This window comes from Apium graveolens, chromosome 8 (genome assembly GCF_009905375.1).
Source record: "Apium graveolens cultivar Ventura chromosome 8, ASM990537v1, whole genome shotgun sequence".
In the NCBI taxonomy this organism is placed as follows: Eukaryota; Viridiplantae; Streptophyta; class Magnoliopsida; order Apiales; family Apiaceae; genus Apium; species Apium graveolens.
The window spans coordinates 1021024-1036814 of record NC_133654.1 but is presented as its reverse complement, the minus strand read 5'-3'; the positions used below and the strand labels follow the sequence as shown (position 1 = coordinate 1036814).

The 15791-nt window shown below is 36.1% G+C and overlaps 4 protein-coding genes across 4 annotated transcripts; 1 reads left to right on the top strand and 3 right to left on the bottom strand.

Moving 5' to 3' along the window:
* Positions 1 to 614: 614 nt before the first annotated feature.
* LOC141680823 (uncharacterized) lies at positions 615 to 2472 on the bottom strand. Its single transcript, XM_074486937.1, has 4 exons — positions 2337 to 2472; positions 1400 to 2218; positions 1034 to 1322; positions 615 to 913 (listed from the first exon to the last, which is right to left on the bottom strand). The coding sequence occupies exons 2-4, from the start codon at positions 1405 to 1407 to the stop codon at positions 656 to 658; spliced, it is 555 nt and encodes a 184-aa protein (XP_074343038.1). The 5' UTR covers positions 1408 to 2218; positions 2337 to 2472; the 3' UTR covers positions 615 to 655.
* On the bottom strand, positions 2127 to 2705 carry LOC141677633 (RING-H2 finger protein ATL74-like). Its single transcript, XM_074483639.1, has one exon. The coding sequence runs from the start codon at positions 2703 to 2705 to the stop codon at positions 2127 to 2129; it is 579 nt and encodes a 192-aa protein (XP_074339740.1).
* A 4181-nt stretch (positions 2706 to 6886) lies between these two features.
* Positions 6887 to 8203, top strand: LOC141678916 (expansin-A8-like). Its single transcript, XM_074485346.1, has 3 exons — positions 6887 to 7128; positions 7260 to 7572; positions 7656 to 8203. Exons 1-3 carry the CDS (start codon positions 6939 to 6941, stop codon positions 7957 to 7959), a joined length of 807 nt encoding a protein of 268 aa, XP_074341447.1. The 5' UTR covers positions 6887 to 6938; the 3' UTR covers positions 7960 to 8203.
* A 77-nt stretch (positions 8204 to 8280) lies between these two features.
* LOC141678915 (MACPF domain-containing protein CAD1-like) lies at positions 8281 to 15329 on the bottom strand. Its single transcript, XM_074485345.1, has 7 exons — positions 14524 to 15329; positions 12075 to 12313; positions 11782 to 11977; positions 11556 to 11639; positions 10819 to 11002; positions 10541 to 10704; positions 8281 to 9299 (listed from the first exon to the last, which is right to left on the bottom strand). Exons 1-7 carry the CDS (start codon positions 14788 to 14790, stop codon positions 8670 to 8672), a joined length of 1764 nt encoding a protein of 587 aa, XP_074341446.1. The 5' UTR covers positions 14791 to 15329; the 3' UTR covers positions 8281 to 8669.
* Between the last annotated feature and the right edge of the window lie 462 nt (positions 15330 to 15791).

Sequence of the window (15791 nt, the reverse complement as noted above, 5' to 3'; positions counted from 1 at the left end):
TAGAGTTGCATTGTACATCTTCATCAAGTTTCTTATAAAATTCAAGTGTGAGCTCCACCGAGTATCGGTAGGCCTTTGTAGGGTCTTGCCCCGGCCTATAAAATATAAAATAGTTTGGGGGGATTAGAATAAAATATTTTTAATTTAATACATAAAAATTGACGCTATTAATAGATTTTGGGGTGGCCAGTCAGGGTCTTGCCCCAGCCTGCCTCAGTCCCTATAAATCTCGTGAGTTATGTAACACTTTTTTTTGTTAATTATTTATACATGCATATATAAGAAGTCGAAATTTTGACCTTTGACAAAAACAACAATTTTTTATAGGTTCTTGACCAGTGACACTTGTCATGTTGTTTCCTCTAGAAAAGGGGAAATTCTCCTAAAAACTATAATGGTTGGGAACTTGAAGTATAAAATAATTTTAGCTAAGGACTCGAAATTCTTCTCTCAGTAACAAAAGATTCAATATGATATTTTGCTAGAGATCTAAAATGTGTTCTAGTTCTAGAATGATAATTTCTGTGGATAACAACAAATTTATAGAAGAGATATACAGCCAAAGCCAAAGATGCTTGAAATAACTAAAATCCAATCTTATTGTTGATCCTGTGGAAAAAATAATACTCCAAATCATTATTAACTCAATTTGTACCTAGCCTAGTTCTCCAAACATCTTATACAAAAAGTCTGCAGCAGCATTACAAATAAAACTGTTCTGCTTTGCTGCAATTAGCCGGTAACTAACAGAAACACCACACAAAATCATCAACAACCAATAAATTACATTTATTCCCATCAACAATTTCAACTGCTGAAAAATTTTAAAGCTCTGTAAAACAATCCCTCCTACATACTTCTCACCACTGGCTATCCACTTATTAATCCTGGCAATAGTTCCAGAATTTGGTCCCTACAGATAAAATACATATGTTTCTAAAATTCTCAGCGTCAAACGGTACGGATAACTTCTATTTATCGAGATTTAACTGTATACGTAGAGATGATTAAACGGTAAATAAGAAAATCATACCGCACAGCTTATGTATTCAGATGATGAGTTCCTGGTAGCACCGGTGCGTGTGTTGTTGATGGATTTGAACCTGCATTTTTTAAGGATCTTAATGAACTTTGATTTTAGGGTTTTTGATTTGTTGAGAGAAGAGATACGAGGACGAGTTTTAAGCTTGAATGAGACTTGATAAAAATTGGGAAAGAAGAATCTTTTGGCTTTGAAATTCAAGTTGAATTTGTTGGTCTTGGCATGAACAGAAAGCGTCCATGTCTCTGCTTCCTTCATCGTACTAATACAACTCTGTAGTCTGTACATATAAAAAAACATCAAATCATAAAATATAAGCATGTCAGATCTAGCCGTTACATGAAAAGGTTGACCTACATAGTCATAGCTTCCCATAATGTGTGGTTAATGCTTTAATGGGCATATTTGTGTTGGGTTGGGGCCTGCCTCACTACAAACTTCAAGCCTTCCTTGAAAATAAAGGCCCTAACAAATTTTTATTCAAAATGAAAGATGTCATCATATGATGATTAGGGCCGCAATTCGAGTCGGGCCGCTCGCGAGCTCGCCCGGCTCGAATTCGTTTAAGTGGACTCGACTCGGCTCGTTTAGTTCGGGCAGAAATTCCGACTTGTTTAATTACTTGAGTCGTCTCGACTCGATTTGTGAAATTAAATGAACCGAGTTCGGGTAAAATTTTAGGCTCGATAAAATTAAACGAGCCGACTCGCCCGACTCGTTAAAATCGGCTCGTTTAGCTAAATGAGGCGGCTCAACTCGACTCTTGAAATTAAATGAGTCGAGTTCGGGTAGAGGTTTAGGCTCAATTAGTTAAACGAGCCGACTCTGCGCGACTCAATTAATCTCGGCTCGAATTACGCCCGGCTCGAAACTCGGCTCGCTCAACCCAAATTACAACCCTAATGATGATGATATGAAGAAGAAGATTTACACTAATTCATTTAACAATTTTACACACAATATATTAAGATCATAATCAATAAGCTAGATGTGGGCATCTAACAACGGCTAAACAAGACTATGCAATCAGTTGCACTAGACATCCTCTGTTTTCGACAAATAAAATTTTCACTTTGCCAACTTATTAACATGAAACGCCAACAGCAACACTGATGATACGGTGGCCTGAGTTGTTTTCGGGAAGCCTCGCCGAGGAGCTAGTTTCATCAGCTGCACCTGAATTTGGGATTTCGATCAACAAGTTTCGACAATTTGGGCAGGAGGAATGTGACACTAGCCATTTGTCTATGCACTTGACATGGAAATTATGAAAACACTTGGGCAGTACCCGTACCTTTTCACCATCCAAAAACTCCCCTAGACATATCGGACATTCACTGGCCTCAAAATTTAATCCTGTTGATGATCCATAAACTGCTACCGGGATCTTCCTCAGCGTGCGCTTTTTGACTCCAGTGGTAGCAACCCGGGCTGCTGCTTGCTCCTGCGACACAGAGACAAATCTACGACCACAACGTAATGCACAACTAACCATGGAGTTCAATCCAAGTGCACAAATAAGTGCACATAATAAGGCTGCCAGTATAATGACCATGTTGGTGTCGAAATTCGTCTCGTTGATGTCAGCATGGCTGGGTCGCCTGCCTGCACTCACTGGAGGCATGCTTGGGGGAGCATCAAGAAACCTGCGTAAGTTAACCATTTTCGATCACACATATGTGATCTTCTTCTGGCTAGGCCTAATTGTAGGGGGGTGTGTGATGTTGGATACTTGAAGATATTTTTTCAATAAAAAGATGTAGACACTAGTTTTGGTTTTTTTTTTTTTTGGCTTTTCTTTGGGACGCTAAGCTAATATAGTTTTGTCATGATTGTGGTTGGCTAGAAAATGACACTGAAGGAGCGTAATATAATCTGAGCTTTAGATAATAAAAGTGATTACGGTTTTCTCACACCACAGAACAAACAGAAACTACAAAAGAAAAACGCGATGGAATGTATATGTGAAGCAGGAACAGATGGTGGCTGGAGTATGAGCTGCCTATGTAGTCTTACTGATGTGCTCTTTATATATGTGGACATCCAAGGCCTCTACATTCTTCTTTTAGCTTACAAGATTTGCATATTTGTTTATGAAGGAATAATAATGTGACAACTCCATCTATAGCCTACCTAATCATGATCAGGGGGGTGATTAGTAACAAGTTTTATTATACGTGATAGGAGTGATTTCAAAATATTTATTTGTAACAAAACCAACGTTAATTGTACACTTGTAGGTTGAATGTGAAAGTTGCAGTGAGCCAATAAAAACTGAATAATTGAAATCGACAAAAATGTAAAAAAATCATAATCAAACTAACCGAACGAACAGTTTGATAACGATTACGATTTTATTCTTATAACCGAACCGTTTATATTATTTTAAAATATTTAACATTTAATATATATATAGGCAGATGATCAAATACAAACCAAACTTAAAATAAAAACTAAAAACCATTCACAAATTATATAATATATACGCTCATATTTTACGCCATCTACCTGCTCCTGTACCCCGCCCATTCTTTTGGTCTCCTTCCCCATTTATTTCCCCACAATTTCACATTTTCTCCTCTTTCTCACCTTCATCCCCATCAAGCCCACCCACCCATCTTTTTTCTGACAATTTTTTCAACAATATCCAACTGAGACATCTTCTCCTTCACCTTATCTTAATAAATTAATAATACCCCCTAATTGCAGTAGTAAATCAGTGAATCATCGCTACTTTCTCCGTCAAAATCCGGTTGTCTTCTCTGGCGAGATTTTTTCTAATATCTTCTGTGTAAGTTTCAGATCTGGTAAATTGTTAAAAGCAATGGTGGTTATATTTGATGGATGATGAATATTGAATATAATTTTGGAAGTATTTGTGATTAGGTGATTCTGACATGTTTTTACAAATTTGCAATCATAATTTTTTATGTAAAAATTGGAATTGCTGGACCGGAAATAATCAATGATTTTAACAGTATAAATTACTGATTTTCACTGCATAATTTAGTGATTGTCACTCTATAAATTGGTGATGACGAATTAGTTAGTTATTAAAAACCCAATTAGTGTTCTTGTTTTAAAGATATGTGATTTATGTAATAGAAATTATGATTTCTGGTATAGAACATGTTGATAATATTTTGAGGAGGTTGCAAGTCATCAAACTGTAGTTTGACAAATTTAGCGGTCTTAGGAAAATTGATTGAAAGTGGTGGTCGTATTCGGTGATGGAGCAGATTATAATTAAATGAATATGTAAGTGTACTCTCACGGGTTGAACCGCATCAATTAGTAATGGGCTGGGTTGAGATGGTTTCTAATTTCTATTTTAACTTGGTTTTTATTAGAGTAGCTCATATATATAATTTGCTGGTGATTACTTTCTTATTTGTGCACAAAATATGTCACTTGCACTTCCATTTCTGCCTAGTTTCAACTAAATTATCTTCCCTGTTAGTTAACAGGTTGGGCTGCGTAAAACCTCATAAATCAATGTCTCTATTTCTTTTCAAGGCCTGGCCGAGTTGATACAGCTGTCATTTTTTAGTGGTCCTTTTTTTTCACAGAAATTATGTATTTTAAGAAAATACTAATTAAACAATTGATTTTCTTTTGTACCCTAAGTACACTAAATTAAATTATTTATATAAAAACAAATAAAGAAGCAACGAAAAATTAAATTTTATTGTCTACCCTTGGCGATTTCAGGTGAAATAAAAAAAAACGAGACCTACTCCATCAACCTAATTTATAACACTGTTGCTAATTTATACAATTAAATGTATCAACCTAATTTACAGTGATGATGATTAGGTGGGATTTATTTTATAAATGCCGCTCCGAAAATTGTTAATTAGGTGGGTTGTGAATGGTTGGAAGTTGGAACAAATTTTAGCGAAATTATGGACTGACATACATAAAAATGGGCTCACATATGTTCTGCAGTAGCAGAGACGCCCACTAAATGGACACCAACTGGGCGGCCCAAAGAGGCTGTGACCTGCAGGCCCACATATTATGGCCTCCACTAGTCATATGAGCCGAATGGTCTTTTTCAAATTGTAAGTTAAAATCACACACAATCAACAAAAAAAAAAAAAACAAGCAAGATGGAAAAAAAGGGTTCATGATCAAGGGACTTAACAACTCAAAGTTATATATAAGATATGTTAATTCATTTAGTACTTGAGGTAATGAACTATATAATAATTTGCATAAAACATGAACCAGAGTTTAATTATGGCCCAAAAGCCCCTCCTACTCCTCCACAGCCAACATTCACCTTAACAGCCTCCTCTTTCTTCATCTCTTTTTTCTCAGCCTTGACACCGCCATTATTCACCTCACAATCTTCAACTTTCTTCACTGGTTCCGCCTTCACAGCTTCCACTTTCGGCATCACCACCACCGGCTCTTTCTTAGGACTACTCACAGTCGTCCTTGTCGACGGGCAGCAGCTCCTTCCAGAACAGCAGCTCTTCCTTTCCATATCTACACTTCTTTTCCCTTGTTAATAATGTAGTACTTACTATAAAAGGTGATTTATGAATTATGATTGTGTTGAATGAAGCAGCAGATGGAGTAGTGGAGCTATTTATACATGCATGGTTTGGCTATTGGAATCATTTCATAATGTACCTAAACGTTGATACCATTATTGCATTCATGTACAATGTAGGTATTTGAGTTTAAACGATGATGTTCATGTACTTGATATGTAGCTGTGGAAATTCATTACTTTGGATACATCTGGATATATTACTACACTTTTAAACCCTAGGTTGTCCTCTTCTTGGGTCGTTACTTAAATCTCAAATCATTTTATTTTTATAGTATCCCAATTTGAGTCAATGACATTATTTTGTTCACATATAAAGCGATCTCATGTATTATATTTTCGAGCTAGAAATAAACCAAGACACCGTTATCATCAAGCAATCCTGTCTCTTAGAACATTAAATCACCATATTGATGTCGTGTTATAAAAAAAATAGATATCCACAATTAAACTTCCACATGTTTTCATAATACTTTCTCTGTTTTATTCATTTTTATATGTTTTTATCACATTCAATTTTGTACATTTGAAAAATTATCAAAAATAGTAAAAATTTATACTAGTAATATAAAAATTAAATACATACTTCCTTGTTCCACTACACCCACTTTATGCATTAAATATTGATTGATTTCATCACTTTATCAACTTTTCTTACTTATTTCCAGTGTATTATATTTTATTCCTTATTCGTGTGCATTTCATTCATATCCGTCCCACTGGGATGTTTACGTTCACTATTTACACGCATTTCGAGACTTCTATAAATTATAGTTTCATAATATTTTTTTAAAAAAAGTTTAAACACGAAATTTTTATTCAGAAAAAAAATTAAAAATATATTATGAAACTATACTTTAAACTAGTATTGAAAAGTATGGCAAAAAATAATGTAAACAATTTAATCAGTTGAATACATTTAGACCAAGTAGTAGAAGAACTTCTTTAAGTCCCAGTAGCAAGTAGCAACAAGAGGGCGTGTAAAATTTAAGAAAAGCAGGGGGGAGGACAGGTCAGCCAGAAACGACACGTCAACAGACGCTCACATATGATATCAATAATTTGGTTGGCTAACGCTCTGCTGACCAATCAATCTTTGCTTGACGAACCTGTGATTTTACCAAATAATAGAGCCTGCCTGCATCATTATTAAAGTGTCTCGCTTTGACCCACTTTACTTATATTGCCATGTCACCCCCCCTTTTCAACTTTAATGCAGACTCCCCACCTTCAACTCAGCCACGTGTACATGTGCTGGTGCACTATATATACCTCTGCGTTTCTCTGATAATTTGTTCAAACCACTGTCAGCAGTTCATATACATAGAGAGAGCTATGGCAAGTTACAAATTACTAGCTACCAAGCAAGTCATGAAAGCTTTGCATTTCACATTTATTTACTTTGCTCTGTGTTTTCATCAATGTTTAACTACTGCTGCTCATGCACACGCCCCCCGTGCTAGCTCCACTTGGTATTCAGCTCATGCCACATTTTACGGTGGCAGCGATGCTTCCGGCACTATGGGTATGTACAACAGACACATTCATCGTTTCCGTTAGGTTAAAACTTACAAGGATCTTATATTATATCTTAATTGACCGTCTTAACTGCATGTACTAAACATTTTTATTCTCGATAAAATTTTGTTGTTGCAGGAGGAGCATGTGGATACGGAAATTTGTATAGTCAGGGTTATGGTACAAACACTGCAGCACTTAGCACAGCTCTGTTCAACCATGGACAGAGATGTGGAGCGTGTTATGAGTTGAAGTGCAATGACGATCCACAATGGTGTCTGCATAACACCATCATTGTCACTGCAACCAACTTTTGTCCACCTAACAACGCCCTCTCCAATGACAATGGCGGCTGGTGCAATCCTCCCCTACGACATTTTGATCTGGCACAGCCTGCTTTCCTTCATATTGCACAATATCGCGCTGGAATTGTACCAATACGCTACAGAAGGTAACTAGTTGTTCCCCTACTAATTAATTAAGCGCTGTTGAACTGATATACCTTTTGTTTTCTAATGAGGCTGCAAACTGCAGGGTGCCTTGTGTGAAGAAAGGAGGCATAAGGTTTACTGTCAATGGTCATTCCTACTTCAACTTGGTGCTGATAACAAACGTCGGGGGCGCAGGAGATGTCCATGCTGTTTCCATCAAAGGATCCAAGACAGGGTGGAAATCCATGTCCAGAAACTGGGGACAAAATTGGCAGAGCAATGACTATCTTAATGGCCAAAGCCTTTCCTTTCGTGTCACTTCCGGTGATGGCAGGACCATTACAGCCTACAACGTCGTCCCGTCTGGTTGGCAGTTTGGACAAACTTTTGAAGGAACTCAATATTAGCTGGGAAAGAACAAGCTCTTGAGTGTATAATACATGCAGAAGCTAGCAAGGCAAGGATGCTATGCATGTAATAATAAAAAGAGGTGGGGTACTTATTGATTTGTCAATGTATACGTGCCTTGGTGATGAGCTAGCATATGTTGCTAGAGGTTAATCTATGTTAATTTGTATCAAGTTTTCTGTGATTAAGTAAAAATTTCAAGTGTTATTACTGATTATATTTCTCTGGCCAAAAAAATGGTGATGGAATCTGTCATGGTGCATGAACTTGACATCTATGAATCAAGAAAGTAGTTCATTTTAGCCTTGATCAAACAGATAAAAGATATAATATAATGTGTAGTATAATGTTCACTGGATAGTTAAAAGCATGTCCTTTGCTCAATCAGTTCTGGAAATTATGCACAAAAGTGTGATCACTGGACAACTGAATAAAAAGTGTATACAAATTACAAATTATGTACTAGACTTTGATTTCCGATAGGTGATTAGCCTGATGCAGTGCCAGTCTCTTTGGTGGCTACCTGGTGCTTGAAAGTTGAAAGGGTATCAATTTCCAGCCCAGTATGAAATATGCAAAACCTTCATGCACCTTATACATTAACATATTTCACTCAATTCACATAAACCTACCTACAAACATGAAATGCAGAATACACAATATAAGAACCATCTACTATCAAAGCATCCACAAAATCTACTACTGAACTCTAATAGTTAAGCAGGGAGTATTTTAGTCTCAATACAATCTTCCCTTTCTCTACACCCAACTTTCCACCTGTGACCAACCAGTGTCCTGGAGAATTTTGTGCCCCCTTGCTCATGGTAGACATATCCACAAATTTTGCCAACTTGTTGCCTGCTACTGTTTCACCTGAATCTGAGCTTGAGTCTTCGCTGTTCAATCCAGTTGCGACATTTTTTTTCGATTTTTCATTTGGCTTGTGGTCCCATAGTGACCTTCGTATAGTACATCCAGGCAATCTTGAAAATAGAAGCTTCATAAACAAGACATTTCTTGAACCAAAATCCCACACCCCAAGCTGAGCCCCAGTGACTATGTATACTCCAGATGGGTCACCTATAAAGGTTTCAGAGCATTCAATTGGTGCCGTGCTCACATGTGAAAAGTTTTTCCACTTCACTGGCTCAAACCATCGGCTATCTTGCTCCTCAGGACCCTGCCATTTAGGAGCACCTATTGCTACATGACTGTCCCAGTATGGCTTGAGGATCTTAGGCAGGTAGGCCAAGTGTTGTAGAAATATGCTTAGACGATTCTGCTTTAATCCTTCAAGACATAAACGCATGCCTGTCACTGGCTTTCGCCCAACTGATATCTGCAGGCAGAGTAATCTACTTATAATCACAGATCATTGAGAAGGATAGTATTAACAAACTAAACAAAGCTTGAAACATTTCAATATTTATGATGGTTTACCATATTCATCACAAAGTAACAGGGGAACATAATAAATTTATGTAGAGTTTTACATAGTCTGACATTGGCAATAATCAATCAAATGTATAAGAGAAATGGTAAACAATGTTTGATGGAACTACTTTCAGGCATTAATCCAACAAACAAGCATCCTTCTGTGCACTGCACAAGAGGTTTATTTGTTTTTGTTTCGAGACAATCAACAACTTATTCTAGGAAATGAATAGGAATTAGCAGCCCCATTGCCATCCCTGATTCCTCTTTATTTATCTCCAATTTCAGTCTTGATTTCTGAAAAGTACTTTTTATTCATTGATCTGTGAACATCTGTGAGCGTTGTCTGCATATGACTGTGTCTTTTATAAAGATCCTCGCAAGTTCATGCTTTGGCAAGTCCAGGATGATAGACCGGAATTCTAAAGTGTATAGCAGTGACAACTAATATGTGATGGATTTTAATTACTCAACCATCACAACAACACACCCTGGGCAGTTAAACAATATATACATACACAAAACTATTAAACTTAAACTCGAGATCTTAGGTTATAGGTGTTTGGTCATACGGACCATGAGCTTCAAATGTATAATCAGCTAAAAAAGAGATGGACTTCTAAAAACAATATTTTAGATGTAGTTGGCTAAAAGGGCCAATTAGACTCTCTTAAAAAGAGGGATTTCAGAAATAAGATCCTACATAGTACAAAAAATAAATATAAATGAAGCAACATATATAGGAGTGTTAAGAAAATGGCCTTGAAAAATAGGATCATATGACCAATATAGTATGAAAAAAGGTTGTGTTAACATATAATCGGGTTAAAATAGATGGGTTTTAAAAATTAAAATCCTTTCTAGTACATAAATCTACCTGACCACTACTTATCAATAATTTTCAAACATAAAAACGTTTTATACTTATTCAACATTTAGGGCCGTGTCTCACATGAGGTCTGAGACACTTGTATATATCTATGAGGATCATGCTCTGTTTTGTAATATCAAATTACAACGTCAGGGCATATGCTTAGATTAATTGCTTTTGTGCTTATTAGTCTAACAGAAATTAAATTCCCAAACTCCAGTTTTCTACAAGATAATAAATCATAAATATATTAGTCATGCAGTTGTAAAACGTACTTGCTCTTGGCTGATGAAAAGTTTTTGGCCCATGATGCTGAACTGCAAAGATGGGCAAACAGGTTCCTTTCTTATAGAGCCAAAATGTCTGTCCTGTACGGGAGCCCATATTCGAGGGATCTGAAACTCTAAGAAATAACGTAGCTCCTCCATCTGAGGTTTGTCTGCACATTTAAACAAGAAGTCAAGAATGGTTTTCATCTGAAGTTAGAGGAATTCGTAATATATAGCTTTATTCACATAATGAAAAGATCCCAGAACAAATAGCTATTGCATACATTCAAGATAGAGATCTATAGCGCGAGTCAAATGCTCCTTTCCAGCCATCCCTTCAAGTAACGGAGTGATAGGAAAAAATGACATCTCGATGACATCTGGTGAGGACCTAATAGTTCTAGCCCACTGGGTATGACTTCGTTCCAAATCATCTCCTCCTCTTCGTCTAAATATGACAGTAACATCCTGCATAAATTTTACATTATGATCAGATTATGAATCACAGAAGAGGTTGAGCTACTCTGGATGCATTTAATTACAAGTAATGAACACGCACTCATATAAAGAAATGTCAAATCCGCGTGCATCATCAGTACCATTGAAAGATAGTTTCTGAGTTGACTGGAAAATATAACTAATACAATTTAAACTAGATCAAATATACTTTCAGCCTCCTCTGGAATATTGAGAAGGAAAATTCAATGATTAGGTCTACTTTCTAAATTTATCATTAAGCCAAGCATGTAATCATCACAGATTCCAGCATCTCTCTTTAAAAGGCGGGGGGTACCAAATTAGGTTTTTACACATTCAGATGTTATACAGTTACCAAATAATTTTACCTCAGCCAAGGGTGTTATGGTATAAGATTGAGTGATACGCAGAGAGCTTAAACTACCAGTGATACGCAGAGAGCTTAAATTACCAACTAAGGTTTTTACATATTCAGAAGTTACGCAGTTACCAGATATTATATTGAAGGAAATTTCTGTAAACAAACAACAGAAAATAGCCATACTTCTTTCCCGTTTCCGATATGAGAAGGTGTCGTACTAGGCTGAGGATGTACGCCTTGACTACTGTAGAAAGAAGGGTCAACTATCTGCAAGATATGGAAATGAAACCATTAGGGGAGGAAGATGAGGGAGAGTTAGTCTCAAAAGAACACCCTTGGTGCAGCTGTGTATGATATTGAAAGACAAATTAATATAACAAGGAATATAGAAGAAATTAAAGGAACTAGCCTTGTCCTTGTACTTCAATAGACCTGAGTTTGTATGGGCCTCTGTGGGGGAAAACCTCTGAGTTCCAATATCCTGAACATAGTTTTTTATCTCCATTTTTGATAGAGGTGAGGACTGGTGCTGTTTGACATAAATCACATCTTTACCCCCAATAGTAACTGATGTTATAATATGTGTCCCAAAGTTCTCAATGAAGCTGTTCATGAAAAAGAAAAATGATTCTCATAAACTTAGAACTCCCAAAGAAAAAGCTCTGGTAGCTGGCCGTCCACATGTAATTATGAAATTCATACCTTGCTAAGGCTGGTGGGTCCCAAGATGTTGGAACTGCTCGTCTGACATTTTCCTGCAACACTAACTGGGACTTCACAAGTTGAAACTTGGCAAGTGGAATGAAAAAACCATCCATACATAGTGTCTTTATTGCAGCAGAATCAATGCTCTTGGAGCCAGTCAAATTGAATGCAGCGTTAAAGCAACCCACAGACACATTCTCTGGTAGATTAGCTTTTTTATTGATGTACTCTACCATCTGCAGTCGAGAGAAAGTTCAGTACAGAAATGCAGGAACTAGTGATTTTGCAATAAAAAAAATGGCAGTAGCTTCAAGGCATGATACAGTCGTAAATTCACCTAATCACCATTGGCTAGCTTGATAAAATATATTCAAATAATACATACTGTACACACAGGACACGAAATATAGTACATGTCCCAAATATACAGTTACTAACAAATTAGTTTGGATAATCATCTAGCTAGCTGCTTTCTCCTGCTCTAAAACCATGTTCACATTTCAGTGGCCAAAGTAAATTTGGAGCTCTTAATCAGACTCATTTGTAGTTTATCTTCAAATTTTTATGAACTTCTAGATGCTTATATTTTGGTTTTCTGCTCCAGCATGTCAAGTTCATCCAAGAATTGTTTGGAAGAAGACCCTTTTTCTAGTTAGTCTGTCACTTAGTTTGATTATACATGATTGTCAATGCATTCAACTGCTACTTCATAAACGTATATTTGGACATAATTCTTCTACTGTTAAGAGCTGAGCGAATGAGTACTAGAGTATTACCAACTCATACGAGTTTCAAAATTTTAAAACACATCAATGATTTTAACATTACAATTTTTACAAATTTAAATTTTCAGACATTTTTTTTGGCTAGCTAAACACACTCATACACCCACCTTGTCTTTGACACGACTTGAATCCTCGACATCCCCTAAAGGGAACGGGGAGATACCACTACACCAAGAGGTGTTGGGTCAATTTTTAAGACTTTGATGTCCAAGTTTTGGCATTTTTAAACAGTGCCAAAATATTACAAAGTTGCAATCGTTTCTGTTACCCGGACTCTTCAATTTTTCCCTTATACCCGTCACCGGATATGAAACGGGTGTTGGTATGGGATCTGCGTTGGATCATATGAAAACGGACACGTCAACTTCAAGTAATCTAGTTCGAAATGGTTTACAAGGTCTCAGAACAACTTGTTAGGATTGTACTATTTCTATGTTATTCTTTTGATTTTTGCTATAAATTTGACATAAACAATTATGTATATGTTTTTTATTGGTAGAAGACATCAATTATACATTTAAAATCTAGAAGAAAATATGTAAGTTACAGTTATCCACGAATCCTAATTTCTAATAAACTAAGAGTCTGACACTTGGATCGGCACCCGTGTCCGACCTGAGTCTGGTAACATAGATTCAAACTAGGATAAAGTCAGTAAAATAACAAAACCATAGAGAATGCTGAAAAGCATAGGACCTTTGTTGAACACACCATTATAAAGGAACTTCATATAATAACTCCAGGTGTTAGTTTTGGTACTTGCATACCAACATCTCAATAACACTTTGGTTATAAAAATATTTCCTTAATAAACGTGAAGAACGCTGCAACATATATTGGATCCTAGATGTAATCAATTTTTTACTTTAATTTTTTCCCATCTTTTTCAAAATGCAATGCTTACCTTCTAAATTTTTCGCTATCCATATATATTGACAAAAGATATTAGTGATCCTCGAACAACCATAGGCACGTAGAAACACTTCAAAAATGCTCAGCATACCATATTTAATATTTAAATATCATTCTACCGCTATTTTAATCTGCATAATCATGTCTGGTAAGGGAACAAATCCTGGCCGTGCTTACCAAAACATAAAATAGGCCAACTTTAATTCACACTAGGTAGGTAATATTAATTCCCTACCATAAAAGCTTGGGAGCAATCAGAATACCAGATACTAAGCAGCAAGGATTGACTTCCGGTCTATGAGGAGGGCTTGTTTGCTGATGCATACTTCCTAACTAACGTCTGATCTTGCACGTTCTACTTGACGTGAAGCTCAGATTAGTAAAGGATAAAAATCTGGATTCTTGCTTGACTCACCATAATTTACGTAAAGTCGGGCTTTTGACTCGATCTACTAGCTGTCTAGACGTAATAGTACATGACCTCAAGCTGATCAAGACCAGAAAAAACAAGCTTTAGCTGACACTAATTTAATATACTAGCTACAACAATAATATTTTGTTACTTACGCTCACAGGCATTGTTCTTCTCTAAACAACAAATTTAACAGTAAATAAACAGTTGGACACAAAAAACTTAAGGAAATACACAAATACAAAATCGAATTACCATGGAAGTGGAAAGCATATAATCAAGTTGCATAACCTAAACAAGGAATTAATATTAAAAAGGAATTAAGATTGAGGAGTACCTCAGAATAAGTGCAAACGCCAGAAGCATGACGGCCAACGGTCTCCTGAGAAATATGAACATCTCTAGAAACATTGGGGACAACAATACTATCGTCCAAGTAGAGATCCCTCTTATGGTCATCATCGATTTCGATAACTCTGGAACCAGCAATTCCTTTACAATATAACAACCTAGTATCAAAATTAACATCAAATCCCTTGCCTAAAGCCTCAACAGAATTGATGGCTGTATGCAAAGCTGCTGTTGCTGATGCATTTTGCTCCATTTCATCACCACCCACCACACAATTAATAATCTTTCAAGAAAACTAACAACCACTAAGCAAATTCAAAAACCCAATTGTCTGCTAATAAATTTGAAACCATGTAACAATAAGAATCATTCCTTTAACCAATACAGAGATAAATCAAACACCTTCTTTTTGTAGCACAGGATACACACATGTGTGTATGTATTATCTAGTGTATGTCTCCATTGAGTGGATATAGATTTTATCACGGGGATCTCAATGAATCTTGTAGACAAATTATCATCCACATGAAGTTCTGAGCCCCCTCTATGTTCTTCTGCTTGTACTTTGAATATTTCTTACCAATCAAACTACAATGAAAAAACCTCTCTCTCTCTCTCTCACCAATCAAACTACAATGAAAACACCTCTCTCTCTCTCTCTCTCCCTGTGAAATCTTGGTAGCAGTAGTAATTCCTAATTTACGAACAAGTAGCAGAAAAAGTCTAAAATTGACAATGGGGGTTAATGTCCAAAAAAAACAAAAGGATATTGACTCTTGAGTCTTCTCTTATTACTACTGTAATTTACTCCCAGCTAGACTTTATAGTTGTACAAGTGCGCGTGTGTTAACAGGTCGGAGAGGTGTTCGATTTTGTAGGTTTAGATGACTTGTGGGCCGTTGATTTTATTTATGTATTTGCTACTTGACGCGTGTCTTGTTGTCTACATTAATTTCTTTTTCTTGGAGTAAGTAATAATGCATGCACCAATCAAAATTCTTAACTCCTAGGCTCCTACTTATTTCATCTTGCAATACAAGTCTATTTTTAAAAAATAACTCGTAAGGGGTATCAAATTAGTTCACAGAAAAATCATAAAATACCATGTGTCAAAATTTTATTGGCTAAATAAAAATGAATCTCATATTTACATACTCAACCTTAACTAAACATTCGTTATTAATTGTTATATAACTTCAAAAAAAGTGATTTTGAAATATATCAACATATTTATATTAAAAATTAAAAGTATAC